We start from the raw sequence: 14,753 nt of genomic DNA, 5'->3' as shown, positions 1-14,753 counted from the left end.
TTTCAATTCTTCTGGTCCTCGTCACCTTGTTTGCTTCACAAAGAAATGGAATTGGCTTTAAAGGATTTTAATTTTATAGCAACTATTCTTTTATCTGGTCCCTTTCATTTTGTCTCTTCTCTCTAATTACAAATTCCAAACAGTGGCACACACTAATTATTAGGCAGCCTTATCATTTAATGTGAATTCACCTTGCGTTCAGATAGTCACACTAATGAACCATTCATAAATACCAATGAACCTCATTGGTTTAGTTAGCTCAATAAATCTTTCTAGAAAACACACACACACATGCCCCCTATCCCATCCCCCAACTCATCCAACCCCCCACATTTGCCTCAGCCAAGATTTACTAGCTTGAGTATGAGAGTGTAGCCTCCTATTACCACACTTCATTGTTTCAAAAAAAATTAGTAACACACTTTGAAATGGTTGTCATTAGTAATTAAAGCAAAGCAGCAAGAAGACGTACAGCACTTTTAAATTGTTTATTTACTTACTAATTTGCAAAATGTGATCGAGGTTAAGGCATCTCTTATTATTACTGTGAATTAAGGATACCCTACTGTAATCCAAATGAGTTTTGAATACAAAATTCTTACCTTAAAATCATTTCCAGTTCAAAACTTGAAAATGGAATTTATGATCTTTCCCCCAAACTTGGTCCTTTTCCAGTATTCTTACTGACATTGAATGGCAAAGTCAGTCATACATTTATATAAGCCTGAAACCTGGGAGTCTCCTCACCTTCCCACCCCAGCCCCTCTTCAATCTATCATTTGGACATCCCATTTCTCAATGTCCTTCCCCCATTCCTACTGCCTCACAGTCTCTGCCTTCACTATTTTACCTTGGATTATTACAATAGCTTCCCAACCACTCTTAGAACCTTCATCATCCTTGCCTCTCTCCAGTCTGTCTTTGCCATTGCAGCATGAATGATTCTTTTTCAAAACTCATTCCTGATTATGTCCTTCTTTAGGTAAAACCCTTGAGGCATTTCTCATTGTTCTTAGGATAGAAACCAGAAACTCTTTTTTATTTCACTTTTCACATTCTAGTTCTTTATGCTTCCTTTAGTTTCTTCAATAGATTACATCCCCTCTCACCACAGGACCTTAGCACATGCTATACTCCCCTGCTTTTAATGCTTCCTGTCCTTCTGACTACGTCAGTCATGTTCTCCTGTTATATACTTTAATAGAACTATGTAAGTCTTCTTCAGCATATGTGTCACAGTTATAAATTAGAGGTCTTTTCCTGAGTGATGTACTAATGTTTGTTTCCTCTCTAGTCTGTAAGCTCCAAAAGAGAAGGGATTTTGTTTGTTTTTCCTCACCATAAAATTACCAACATCCAACATAGCTACGTGAATGAATAAATAAAGTGCTAATAATATTAATAATTAAGAGAGTGTTTTTTTAAAGAAAAGCTATGTTGTACATGAAATCAAATTTTGGCTAATTCCAAAGTAGATGGTGCAAAGCAGGCATTAGTACTCGACCCAGATCCCTGGATAAAGATGTGTGAGTGGAAGCATAAGAATTAATCTAACATAAACACAAGCACATGCACACTTAGAATTTTTCCTGCCTATAGCTCTGCTGTGACAGGTATCTTCGATGACTCACTCTTCTGGAAGTAATCCCAGGTCAGGACTCATGTATCATCAAACACAGAGAAAATAATTTATAAAACATTAGAAAAGATGCTTAACTTCTGGTATCTCAGTTTTAAAACTCTTAAAGGTGACTTCCTCTTCCTGTAAGCTGCCTGAGGTGATCTTTGAAAATGGTTGACTATTCACTTGACCCAGACAATCTGACAAAATCATGCAAATCAAGAGGCTCAAATATTCATGTTCACTTTAAGAACACACGTGAAACTGCCCAGCCCATCAAGGGTATGCATATCTGAAAAGCCACCAAGTATCTGAAAAGTATTTGCAGAAGCAATGTGTTCAATTCCGATGCTACAGTTGTGGAGTTGGTAGGTGTGCCCAGGCCAAACAGTGTGGCTGGACACAGGGTCAGTGGCCCAAAAAAAGAATTTTTGCTGCACATGCTTAAAAATGCAGAGAGGAATGCTGAACTTAAGGGTTTAGATGTAGATTCTCTTGTCATTGAGCACATCCAGGCGAACAAAGCCCCCAAGATGTGGCATAGAACTTACAGGGCTCATGGATGAACCCGTACATGCGCTCTCCCTGCCACACTGAGATGATCCTTATTGAAAAAGAGCAGATTGTTTGTTTCTAAACCAGAAGAGGAGGTTGCACAAAACCAGAAGAGGAGGTTGCACAGAAGAAAGTGAAGACACAAAAACTAATGGGCTGGGAGTTAATTCTGCATAAAATAAATGCAAATAAAAGTAAAACAAACAAGCCTCTTATAGGTGGATAGCCAACCAATTAGATTTTTTTTCTTAGAGATAACCAATAAAAATGAGCCATAGAAAATTGACAAACAAGAAGCAAAATTTAATGAGATATAACATATTGATGCTCATTCAGAACTGTGAAGTGAGTAATGTCTGTCATTGCTATCTCCCAGTTTTCCTTCTGTAACTTTGTTAATCAGGGAAGCCATCCCCACAGGGCTCTCCTCCTCTCCATTATCAATCCTCCTATTGCCAGCTTTTCTAATGATCTGATAAGCCCACTTATTCCAAGGCGTACATGATAAATGAGGCAATCTCAGAAATAAAGAAAATTAAAAAATAAAGAGTCAAGGCAAAGGAGTGAGACTCCAGTGATTTTAGACATTACTATGCAAAGGAAGGTGTGGTGGGTGGGGACACTTGAGCGCCCTGTAACATTACTCTGTAAAAGATCCTTTCTTAGGAAGCCTGCTGTGACAGTATCTTTATTAGTCAATTCCTCTGAATGATTCAAAGACTAGTCATGCAGCTCTCCTATTGCTGGGCAAATATTGGCTGTGCATTAGAATAACCAAGGGAACTTTTAAAAAACACTGATGCTTAGATCCAATGCAGATCAATTAAATCAGAATCTTTAGGATGTCACCTGCACCTTGACATTTTTAAAAAGCTAACATGGCAATTCTAAATATTTGATCAGGGCTGTGAACCACTAATCTAACTGTTAGTTATCAATAAAGTTTTTTTTTTTTTAACTTTGAGCTACACAGGGATGTTTTAATCCTGCTCCAGTCCTGCTTCAGAAAGCCTTTCTCCTCTCATGTATGTGTTTGTGCTTTACTCACTCCCCTTCTATTCCTTTCAAAGGAAGTATTCACTTACTCTGTTGCCCTGAGTCTGTTCCCCGGTTACTGCTACCATGCCTCTGTACATATACACTCAATATGTTTACACAGGAGAAAACATTGACTAGAGTTAAGCTGTGCAGATAAAGAAGTTTGGGGGGAGGATAATAGCCAAGGGCTGAACCAAAAACAAATATTGAGAGTTTCTAAGAATTATTTCTCTACTGCCAAGGATTTGATTTGCTGTTAATTTCCTTAAAATACCCTCCTTTGTACATGGGAGAAGTTATGGTTAGTAACTGGAACAGTTGTCCGCATGCTTTGGGGTTGCTCACTGTCTGCATCAAAAATGTGGCTTTGAGACAAGATATGCATTCCTTTGTGTCTGTCCCATATAGAGCACTCCAGGATGCATCTGTTTTAATAGTTGCAAGGTAGAAAAATTAACTAAAAATGGACCAAAACCTTAAGAGCTAAAACCATAAAGTTCTAGGAAGAAACATAAGAGGTAAATTTTAATGACCTTGGGTTTGGCAAACTATTCTTAGATATGACACCAAAAACATGAGTAAAAAGAGAAATTAGATAAATTGGACTTCATTAAAATTAAAACTGTTGTGCATCAGAAGATATTAGAAAAGGCAACCTACCAAATGGGAGAAAATACTTGCAAAACATGTATCTGATAGGGGCTTAATTTCTAGAATATATAAAGAACTCCTACAACTCAACAATAAAAAGACAACCCAAATGAGAACAGACAAAGGACTTGAATAGACATGTTTTCCAAAGGCAATATACAAATGGTCAATAAGCACATGAAAAGACACTCAACATCCTTAGCCATTAGGCAAGTGTAAATCAAATCATAATGAGATTAACTCTAGACATGCACTAGGATGGCAATAATAAAAAGATAGATAATAACAAGTGTTGTTAAGGATGTGGAGATTGCTAGCATACGTTGCTAGCAGGCTTGTAAAATGGTTCAGCCATGTATGTGAAAAACATTTTGCTGGTTCTTCAAAAAGTTAAACACAGAATTAGTACATGATGTAGCAATTCCATTCCTAGGTGTATATCCAAAAGAAGTGAAAACAGGGACTCCAGCAGATACCTGTATGCCAATGGTCATTGAAAATTTATTAACAATAACCAAAACGTGGAAACAACCCAAGTCCATCAACAGATGAATGGCAAAACAAAATGTGGTGTGGAATATTAGTTAGTCATAAAGAGGGATGAAGTTCTGATACACATTATAATATGGATAAACAGTGAAAACATTATTCAAAGAGAAATAAGCCAGAAAAAAAAGGACAAATATTGTATAAATTCACTTACGTGAAATATCTAGACAGGCAAATTCATAGAGATAGGAAACAGATTAGAATTTACCATGGCTGGAGGAATGGGGAATTGGGAGTTATTGCTTAATAGTTACAGGGTTTCTGTTTGGGATGATGATAAATTTTAGAAATAAAGGGGATGGTTGAATAACATTGTGAATGTAATTATTGCCACTGAATTGTACATTTAAAATGGTAAAAATGGCATATTTTATTTTAAATATATTTTACCATGGTAGAATAGCTATAAAAAGAACTAATTGTCAAAGGTTTTAATTAAAGACTTAGTTATACTCAGTGTTCTATTGAATACTTGCTACGTTTCTTATATTGAAATGTATAAATTACTTGTAACTGGTAGATTTTATAGTTTGGGAAAATAGGAATCAGGCAGAAAGTATTAACTATTAAAAATGTACCTCAATACCATATAAAGTTTTAGAAAACCACTATATTTTAGAAGATATCTCAGTGCCACCAGATTGACTGTATCATGGGGCTAAACTGATCTAGTAATTTAAGAATTCTTTTTTTTTTTTAATTTTTTTTAATATATGAAATTTACTGTCAAATTGGTTTCCATACAACACCCAGTGCTCATCCCAAAAGGTGCCCTCGTCAATACCCATCACCCACCCTCCCCTCCCTCCCACCCCCCATCAACCCTCAGTTTGTTCTCAGTTTTTAACAGTCTCTTATGCTTTGGCTAGTAATTTAAGAATTCTTATATGAAGTGGCAACTGTAGGAAAGAGACAAGACTACTTGACTCGAGGTCAGAAAACCTGAGGTTGATTCTCAACCTGACACTTATTTGCTGTGAACTTCCAGAAAAAGCACACAATGTTACCAGTCTTGGTCTTCTTGTGTATAGGATGGGATAATAATTCTGTGTATTTAAAGAATTGAACAAAATAAGAAATATATCTTTTTTTTTTAATTTTTTTAACGTTTATTTATTTTTGGGACAGAGAGAGACAGAGCATGAACGGGGAGGGGCAGAGAGAGAGGGAGGCACAGAATCGGAAGCAGGCTCCAGGCTCTGAGCCATCAGCCCAGAGCCTGACGCAGGGCTCGAACTCACGGACTGCGAGATCGTGACCTGAGCTGAAGTCGGATGCTTAACCGACTGAGCCACCCAGGCGCCCCAAGAAATATATCTTTTAAATCAGCCAGCAAAAACTCTTAGCCACAAGGTGGAAGAAACCCAAATGTCATCAGTGGGTGAGTGGAAAAACAAAATGTGGTACATACATATAATGGAATATTATTGTCTCAAAAAGGAAGGAAATTCTGACACATGCTGTACCATGGATGAACTTGGAGGACATTCTGCTTAGTGAAATAACCCACTCACAAAAGATCAAATAACGTACAACTCTACTTATCCTCAGTGTCTGAGGTAGTCAAATTAATAGAAACAGAAAGCAGAATTATGGTTGCCAGGGGCTGGGAGAGGGGAAATGAGGGGTTGTTGTTTATTGGATTTAGGGTTTCAGTTTTACAAGATGAAAAAGGTCAGCAGATTCATTGCACAACAGTGTGAATATACTTAACACTGCCTCACTAAACACTTAAAAATGGTTAAGATGGTAAATTCTATCTTATGTCAATTTTACCACAATTAAAAAAATCAGTGCCAAATATGTAGTAAGTGTTCAACAAATACGTGTAAAATCCCAGTGGCCCCATATCACAAATTAACAGTGAACGGAAGATCATAAAGGAGAGAAGGCTCTGCCAATATAACTGAATATACAGATTGAAAACTGGCTGTCAACAAAGAGCAATTTCATATTAACATATAAAATTATGACACAGTTTGGGTTTTTCCATTATCAAAGAATTAAACTTTTATAATTTGGGATGCATTTTAATTACTTCCACACCTAAGGCCTATAAAGTTATTTTATTATAAAACATAATAGAGTGGAGAAAAATTCTTGGCCTTAATTGGAGGCATTATCAGAAATAATAAATCTGGTTTACAATATCCCCACTGGCAATTTTTTTTTTTTTTAAATTTCAATTCTGCACGGAAGCACCAGCTTTATGAGGCTCAAGATGACATTATTAGTGGGTCAATTCACACAGCGGGCAGAGCTCTATGCCAGCTCCAGGCAGGGAAGACACAAAAGAAAGGGAAGATGGAGTCTGTGCCCTCTGGAGTTGACAGCTCATTTGGGGGCAGGGCCCAGTTACACACACTCATATGCATCACGCCTAATGAAACAGTTATACAGCACAATGAAGGATTGTGAGCAAAAACAGTATACAAATGAAGGGTGGTGTCAAGGCTATTTCTTTATTCCAAGAGATTGCCCCTACCTTGAAAACCTCAAATCTCTTGAAAGCTGTGACAAAAAAATTCCAGGTCCAATGGACAACTCCTGGTTTTTCAAAGCCATACCTACTTTTTTTTTTTTTTTTAATTTTTTTTTTTCAACGTTTTTAATTTATTTTTGGGACAGAGAGAGACAGAGCATGAACGGGGGAGGGGCAGAGAGAGAGGGAGACACAGAATCGGAAACAGGCTCCAGGCTCCGAGCCATCAGCCCAGAGCCTGACGCGGGGCTCGAACTCACGGACCGCGAGATAGTGACCTGGCTGAAGTCGGACGCTTAACCGACTGCGCCACCCAGGTGCCCCATATACCTACTTTTTTAATTATGTTCTAAAATGTCTACAAGAGAAACACAGGCAACTTTTTGAAAATGAGTTTACCTTATAGTTAATATATAGCCATCCTTTGGGACATGTTCCATGTTGTTTTGGGATATCTTTCTCTTTCTCTATGAGCCAAACCTTCTTTCGCTTACAGATGCTAGGCATAGAAACTGAACACTCTTCACTAGCCCAGAGTCCTGGAGGAGTAAATGAGTTAGAGATGACCTGAAATAATGGTGACTCTTTGTAAGCATTCTCTGTGTATCACATTTTTATGACTGCTAATGGTTTATCATAATTTTTTTAATCTAGAAATTGGACTAAACTGCTAACAGAGTTCTCTCGTGACAAGAGCAAACTGGTCAGGGTGCTAAATCAGTAATTCTAATTTGAGAATGTAGGAATTTCGCAAATGCCAAAAAAAAGAAAAAATGCCCCAACTAACTGAAATATTACAGTTGAAATCACAGAACTGATTAAAGTGCTGAGAATATTTGACTTGGTTAACAGAAGAATGTAGAGTAATATTTTTGTTTTAAAATATTCAATTTCAATATAAAGAGAAACAAGATTCTAAAACAATAGATGATCATTTCTAATTTCTAATTCTTTAGAAAATACACAATGTAGAAAAATTAACTCTGTAACTTCTAAGAAAGAAGCACTTTTCAACACGGACCCTTAAACAAAACAGGCACACATAGACATGCCCTCAGGAAGATACATCCCAAAGTCCTTAGCCTCCTGTAAAATGTATTTTAATTTAGAAGAGCTATATTTTCAGAGTAAAGGTTATAGAATGCATTTCATTAGCATTCAAGTTATAAATCCCAGAATAGGGCAGGGATGCATGTAAATTGCAAAGGCAGGTTTCAGTTTTCTAGTGAGGGATATGAACCAAAAAAAAAAAAAAAAAAAGGCATTTTGAAGGAGGGGCTGGCATGCTATTTTCAATGCAGAGTAGCTGCTAGTCTTCCAGAATCACAAAACAGCCTTTCTGTAGGCTGTTGTGACACCTGCTGGCAAAAGAGAGCTGATTAACAACATGGTGTTTCCTTTCCTTTCTCTGCAGACACCCTTCCACCAAGGATTGCTTTCTGTGCTTATCCCTCTCCTGCCTTGATGCACAGGTTCACTATGAATCTGTTAAGAGTCAGGAACATAATTACCTTTTATAGGATAGAAAGAGTGGGGTGAATATGAGTGGACAATGAACCCAAATAACATTGTACTGATAAATTAAATTAAAAAAAAACCCACCCATCTTAAACGTACATGTATTTCTAAATCCAACTTGGAGACAGTTGGTATTCTATGGCAAGAAACAGTTAATGCCAGGCATTAAAAAAATACTGAATTCAATGAAAATCTTTCTTAAATGGGAAAGTGGAAGTAAATTTCATAGAGGTTAAAGTTCTGGCCAAATATAAACTGAATATTAGGAAGAGATTTTAAAAATGAGCCCATATTGACATTTTATAGAGAATAGTATTTGTCAGGTATATTTTTGATCAGTGTCAATGGGCCTATTTCTGGTGCCATTTTGGTTCATGAGGAATGACTTATCTGGTTGTAATTCATTTTCAAGAACATGAACACATGGAATTAACTGTAAGGATGACCATCCTTAAACCTTAAGACTGATGAAACGAAACACATTCAACTAAAAAGCAAATTAGCCAAATAAAACCTTTTCACTGAACTCATGCAATGAAAAGGAGACTTCAAGCCTCCTGAAAACTATCAGTTTGTATTATAAACCCCAAAATGGATGAGTAAAATAACCTGTTAGGGATGAAATGAAGCCACATCTCTGGCTCTGATTATTCATAGATCCTTCTCTTCCCTTGTCCCAGTTTTGGTATGTTACTGGCGTTCCATCTCTCCAGCTGTAGAAAAATGGAAAAATTTAGGGTCTTCTCTTTTTCTGTATGTCCAGTCTCCAAACACCATTCTTGAAGTTCTGGGGTATGGACTAAAGGCATAATGTTTTATTAAATTAAAAAAATACTCATGTCTTTGGTTAGAGAAATGAAAATTTATGAGTTAAAGATAATGTTTGAAGGCTATTCAACACATTGATCACTAAGATCTAGTCCAATCATTCTTCAAATAAAACCTGTCAAACAAAATAAAATGCACATTGATCTAGGTCCATACCGAAATTCATCATTGGCTCTTTCTTCTTGAAGTCCAATCCACCAATTTACACCATACTTTGATAGCTATTAAAAAAAAAAAAAAAAGAAAATGTCAGCGTTTATTCTACTTGTTTTCCCTTTTCACTATTAAGATTAATGGGGTTGCTGTTAATAGCTTTCTATTCTTTAGTATTTTACCCAATTATCTAAAGAAGAGTACACTAGGCCTAGCATCTTCAGAGAACCTGAAACTTCATTATCTTAAAATATTCTCTCCTCATTATGAAGGGAAATTGGAATCAAATATTGAAAATCTTTCTTACAACTTTCTCTACGTATTTAAAAGTACATTTTCTAACTTTAATAATAGGGCTTTAAAAAGTAATATTGTAAAGTAAAATAGGACTCCTTTTTTTCCCTAAAAATTTAGTGTTTTATCATCTCAGCAGTTTATAGAAGTTTACTGCCTGTGCCATGCTGTTTGAAAACAATCAAGGCACAAAGACATCAATAGTAAAAAAGATTTTGAATTTTTGGCATTAGTCTGATTGTTAAGCTTTTAAACTGAGTCATAGCATGCTCCCCATTTAAATAGACACAATATAGGATAAAGGAATCTGACACAACTTCCAGTGTTTCACAAACAGAAAATTATTTCTATATTTTAATGATATTGTACCATTATTTATCAGACAGATCCCAGTACACTAAAGTCTAAAATGAAACCCCATGTTCACACATGTGTGCATGGACATGTACATACATTATGGCAAATGTAATACCGGACTGATGACCCTGGAAATTGAAATTCCCTCTTTAACTATAAAAGAGGAAGAGACAGTAAGAATTTCTATAAGACTTCTAAATCAATATACTGTATTGTGTGTGTGCTCAGTGTGTGTGTGTGTGTGTGTGTGTGTGTGTGCGTGTGTGTGTGTGTGTGTGTGAAATGTAACTTAATTTTTAAGCTAAAAGCCTGTTAATTTGAAGGCATTGCATATTTAAATTTGCACTTCATTTCTTCTGTAAAAATTGGAGAATACACTTTAAGATATATTTTTTTTTCCCACAGAATTTTGGGTCATCATACAACAGAACCTAACAACTCTCTAGCATTCTAATTTATAAACAGGTATTTTTACTCCTTGAATAGTGTGGCTGTCTGCTATATCAGCAATTTGAGAATAATGTAAGATGGAGCAACTATAATTTGGGGTCCCTGAGGTGTTGTTTCATGGACATGTTCTTACATGCTGAATTTAGATTCCTTTTGTCAAGCTTTGGAATGGGTCCATTGAGACTGGCTGTGAACTCAGTGGGAGAACCACAACAATTTCATTCAATCTAAAGAGGTCTCACGTGCAACAATAGTGGAAATCACAGGCTGATTGTTCACTGCCCCAATTAGGGACCTCTAAAGAGAAATTATACCTACTGCATCTTAAGTGACATATTTATTACCACTTCAATTACAGCATGGTAATCCTCTATATGGCACACCACAACCTGTTGGGATACGGCATAGAACTGCAAGCAAGAAGGACAAGCTAGAAGCTAGGGTGAAAATGCATGGTGAAAAATAGATGTTTTAAATTTTAGCTTAGGTATAAATTCACAACAATAGAAGACTTATTAATATTCTTTCCTATAAAGAAATGTGATATGACCACAGATTTCATAACATCAACTATGTTTTGTGACAGCCATTATAGATAGCATCATATGGGAAGAATACTTATAAAAAAATACAGCACCAGCTAATATAATCTACTAAGTAATTAATCTACAATATAATACAAGGAAGAATAGCCTGTCATCTCTTCAAATGTTTCCATCAAAAATACCAAAACCAAGTTATTTTAAGGTTTTTAAAACATCATATTTTGGTGGATGACTAATAGACTTGATATATTTTTGTTAGAAGTATTTAGACATGAACTTATAAAAATAAGAGTAAATTTCAGTTTTGACATGCAAATATTGCACAACACAGCATAAAATGTTAGCTGAGTGGACTATTTGGCTAGTAGTTCATGTTAAACAATTCCCACAGTGCTATGGCTTTTTACTTTTTTGGCATTAATCTAACCCAACAAGATGGTTCAAAAAAGAAGTACTCAAAAATTCACTCTCATCATGCCTGTGGTATTCCGTTATTCAAAGAGAAAATACTGACTAACCACATTTCCAAGATAGAAACACTGTAAAAAAAAAAATTCTTCAGATTTTAAAAACTGTATCCAGCTTTCTTTTTCAATAGTTCTTTTACTTTCCAATTGTTATTTTTGTTCTTCACATTTCTAAGTTACTACTCTTTTAGGGAAACTATACAACACATATGGAATATTAAAAATATTTAATTAGTATTGTGATTCTTCCTGCACTAATAGGATGAGTGTGCCACAAAAGTGAGTGGTATGACCTCGACATGTTTAGTTCACCATCCTGGATTAAAGTAGCTTCTGAACTGACTCCTTCTAATAGGACCTTTGTAGATATGGAATTTCTCGCTCATGAACTGTAAATGGTCACCATAAATACCACTACTCTCACCACCACCACAAAGTGCCTAACACAGCCACAATATTATGCAATAAGAACTGTTTTGGAAACCTATAGTTTTCTTCTTTTTAAATTGATACTCTTTCCCCTTACCTCTCTTGCCCCTTTTTCAATCTACACATTTTATACCATCCAGTAATTTTCTTTTGTGGTGTTAGATCAGTCAGCCGCTCACCCATGATACTGACAGGGCAATTTATAACAACACGGTCTCAGGCTGGGTAACAGTTTTGCCACATAAGATACCATAAGGTTTGTGTGGTTTGAGATCACACTAGATTTAGCCCTCAACTAGTATCATAGCGCTAGGTATGACTTCTCAAACAGCTAAACCGATGGGTTTTATTATTCCCTTCTATGGGAGGTATTAACTCTGCCATCCCCACTGGCTTCCCAAACACTAATAATTGGGAGGTTGAATTAAGGGAAAGGTGAAGGTAGAAGACCTGCAGATGTTTCCAGGAGAGCTAAGCTCATTGGAAAGATCAAAGAAGTCTTTCATTGCTCATGTCTGGGACAGAGCTGGCACCATCTTTTGGAGAGGGATTTTAGAACTAGCATTTTAATATAATGAAGACATTGTGCGCTTATATCCCTCCCATGGCGCTGCTCTGCTGCAAGCAGAGGGTTTTAAAATGACACCGTAAGTCAGATGGCCTGGGTTCACTTTCAGATTCCACCACTCAGCTGCTGTGCAAGTAACCAAGTTACTTCACCTCTTTGGAGTTTCAGCTTCCTCATCTGTAAAATGTACTAATAATAGACTTCCCATAGATAGTCCTTGGAAAGATTAAATGCCATTAAACATTAATACTTAGCACAGTGCCTGACACTGTTACAGTAAGTACTGGCCAGATATCAGTTCCCCGTGAGACATGCACTTTGTCATGTCAAAGGATGGATTGGTTTTCAGATATTGACCTGATGTCTTGTTATTGCCACCAGGAATCTGCTGTCTAGTTAAAGAAACAAACATATTTTATGACATCATGTTGATACTTAACATTATGGTTTTGGCTTGAGTGTTCCATTTGTGGGAGAGGAACGGTGGTAAAATAGTGCACAAAATAGTGGGGAACATCATGTTCTAGCGATTGGTCTATCGTGAGTCTGTGGGACTGTGAGGTTGTCATCGAATATCCCTGTTCAGCTTTTTCCATCACAAATCAGTAGTGGTCTTGACCTACGTACACCTCACAGGCTCCTGTGCATCAAACAGGATTATAGAAATGGAAAAGCTCCATGAGCTGTAAGGGAAGACATTTCTCTTACAACCCAAGGATGCTTTAAATATAGAGCTTCATTTTATTTTTTTTATTTTTTTTTTAATTTTTTTTTTAACGTTTATTTATTTTTGAGACAGAGAGAGACAGAGCATGAATGGGGGAGGGTCAGAGAGAGGGAGACACAGAATCTGAAACAGGCTCCAGGCTCTGAGCAGTCAGCACAGAGCCTGACGCGGGGCTCGAACTCACGGACCGCGAGATCATGACCTGAGCCGAAGTTGGCCGCTTAACCGACTGAGCCACCCAGGCGCCCCTAGAGCTTCATTTTAACAATCAACTTACAAACATATGAAAAGATGATAGCTCAACAAAGGATTCCTGGTGATCATGAAATAATGTTAAATTATGGAAAAGAAAAAAAGTCTTTTCCTTACTTTCAAAGATTTCCTAAGGAAAACTGGGAGTGAGGTTTCTCCCCTTAGTGTCCCCTTGGTAATTTCTACATATTGCTCCCTTTTCACTTATTATTACTTCCAGTTTTTTTAATTTTATTTATTTATTTTTTAACGTTTTATTTATTTTTGAGACAGAGAGAGACAGAGCATGAACAGGGGAGGGTCAGAGAGAGAGGGAGACACAGAATCTGAAACAGGCTCCAGGCTCTGAGCTGTCAGCACAGAGCCCGACGCGGGGCTCGAACTCACGGACCATGAGATCATGACCTGAGCCGAAGTCGGCCGCTTAACCGACTGAGCCACCCAGGCGCCCCAAGTTTTTTTTAAAAACAGAGTCTGTATCTCATTTTTGTGTTCTTGACATTATGTCTTTGACAAATATCACAATCCCCGACACTTACCTTAATAAATACTTAATAAGTAATTCTTAAAAAATAATTAATAAACACTTACCTTAATAAATGCTTGTTGAAGAAACACAAGGAAAACATATACTATTCCTGACAGTCTGTTTCATTATTTAACAGGTTTCGGATGCCTTTCCAATTAGCCTAGCTCCTCAAAGATTGTCTAAGTCTTTGTTTTATGTTGAAAGGGAAAACCACTCCCTATCGTTTTCTGAATATTGAGTCTTTAGAGTCTTATAAATATTGTACTCTTGTAAGTAAAATTCAGAACTTTAAATCAGCCATGTGCTCTCCCCACCCTCTCCCCAGTATACCACGTCTCTCATTTGTGCTTTATTTTCTCCCATTCCATTTATCTATTTGTCTTTTTCTAAACTATTTTCTAGTGCTATGTGCTTATATTGATTACGGTCTTTCTTCTCAGACTAGATTATAAGCTTCACAAGGGCAGGAATTTTGGTCTGTTTTAATCACTGATAGAGCCCAAGTCCTTCAAAGAGTAGACTCCAAATAAATATGTCCAGAATGATTGAATGACCCTCACTAAAACAATAAAGCCCTACTTACTCATACTGATGCTACCAAGAATCAAGAAAAGTGATATGACGACCAACATAGTAAGCCTGTTTCCATTATTTTCTCTTAATCCCTATACGAAAAAGAAAAACAATTCTTAAAAAACCTGTGGCTTTTAATGAAACTTAAATAAATGTCTGAAATAAAA

General features: G+C 36.5%; 1 protein-coding gene across 3 annotated transcripts in view; it reads right to left on the bottom strand.

The window, feature by feature from the left end:
• Positions 1–14,753, bottom strand: part of PLA2R1 (phospholipase A2 receptor 1) — a 119,714-nt gene that overhangs the window by 19,965 nt on the left and 84,996 nt on the right. For all 3 annotated transcript variants that reach the window (XM_053908334.1, XM_019457485.2, XM_019457474.2), the window contains 3 exons: positions 9,399–9,463; positions 9,024–9,127; positions 7,296–7,435 (listed from right to left, as the gene is read on the bottom strand). In XM_053908334.1, the coding sequence (XP_053764309.1) occupies positions 7,296–7,435; positions 9,024–9,127; positions 9,399–9,463 (309 nt within the window). The remainder of the gene's footprint in view (positions 1–7,295; positions 7,436–9,023; positions 9,128–9,398; positions 9,464–14,753) is intronic.

Source organism: Panthera pardus, unplaced genomic scaffold (genome assembly GCF_024362965.1).
Source record: "Panthera pardus isolate Hobbes unplaced genomic scaffold, ASM2436296v1 HiC_scaffold_10, whole genome shotgun sequence".
NCBI classification, from domain to species: Eukaryota; Metazoa; Chordata; class Mammalia; order Carnivora; family Felidae; genus Panthera; species Panthera pardus.
This window is presented reverse-complemented; position numbering and strand designations above follow the sequence as displayed.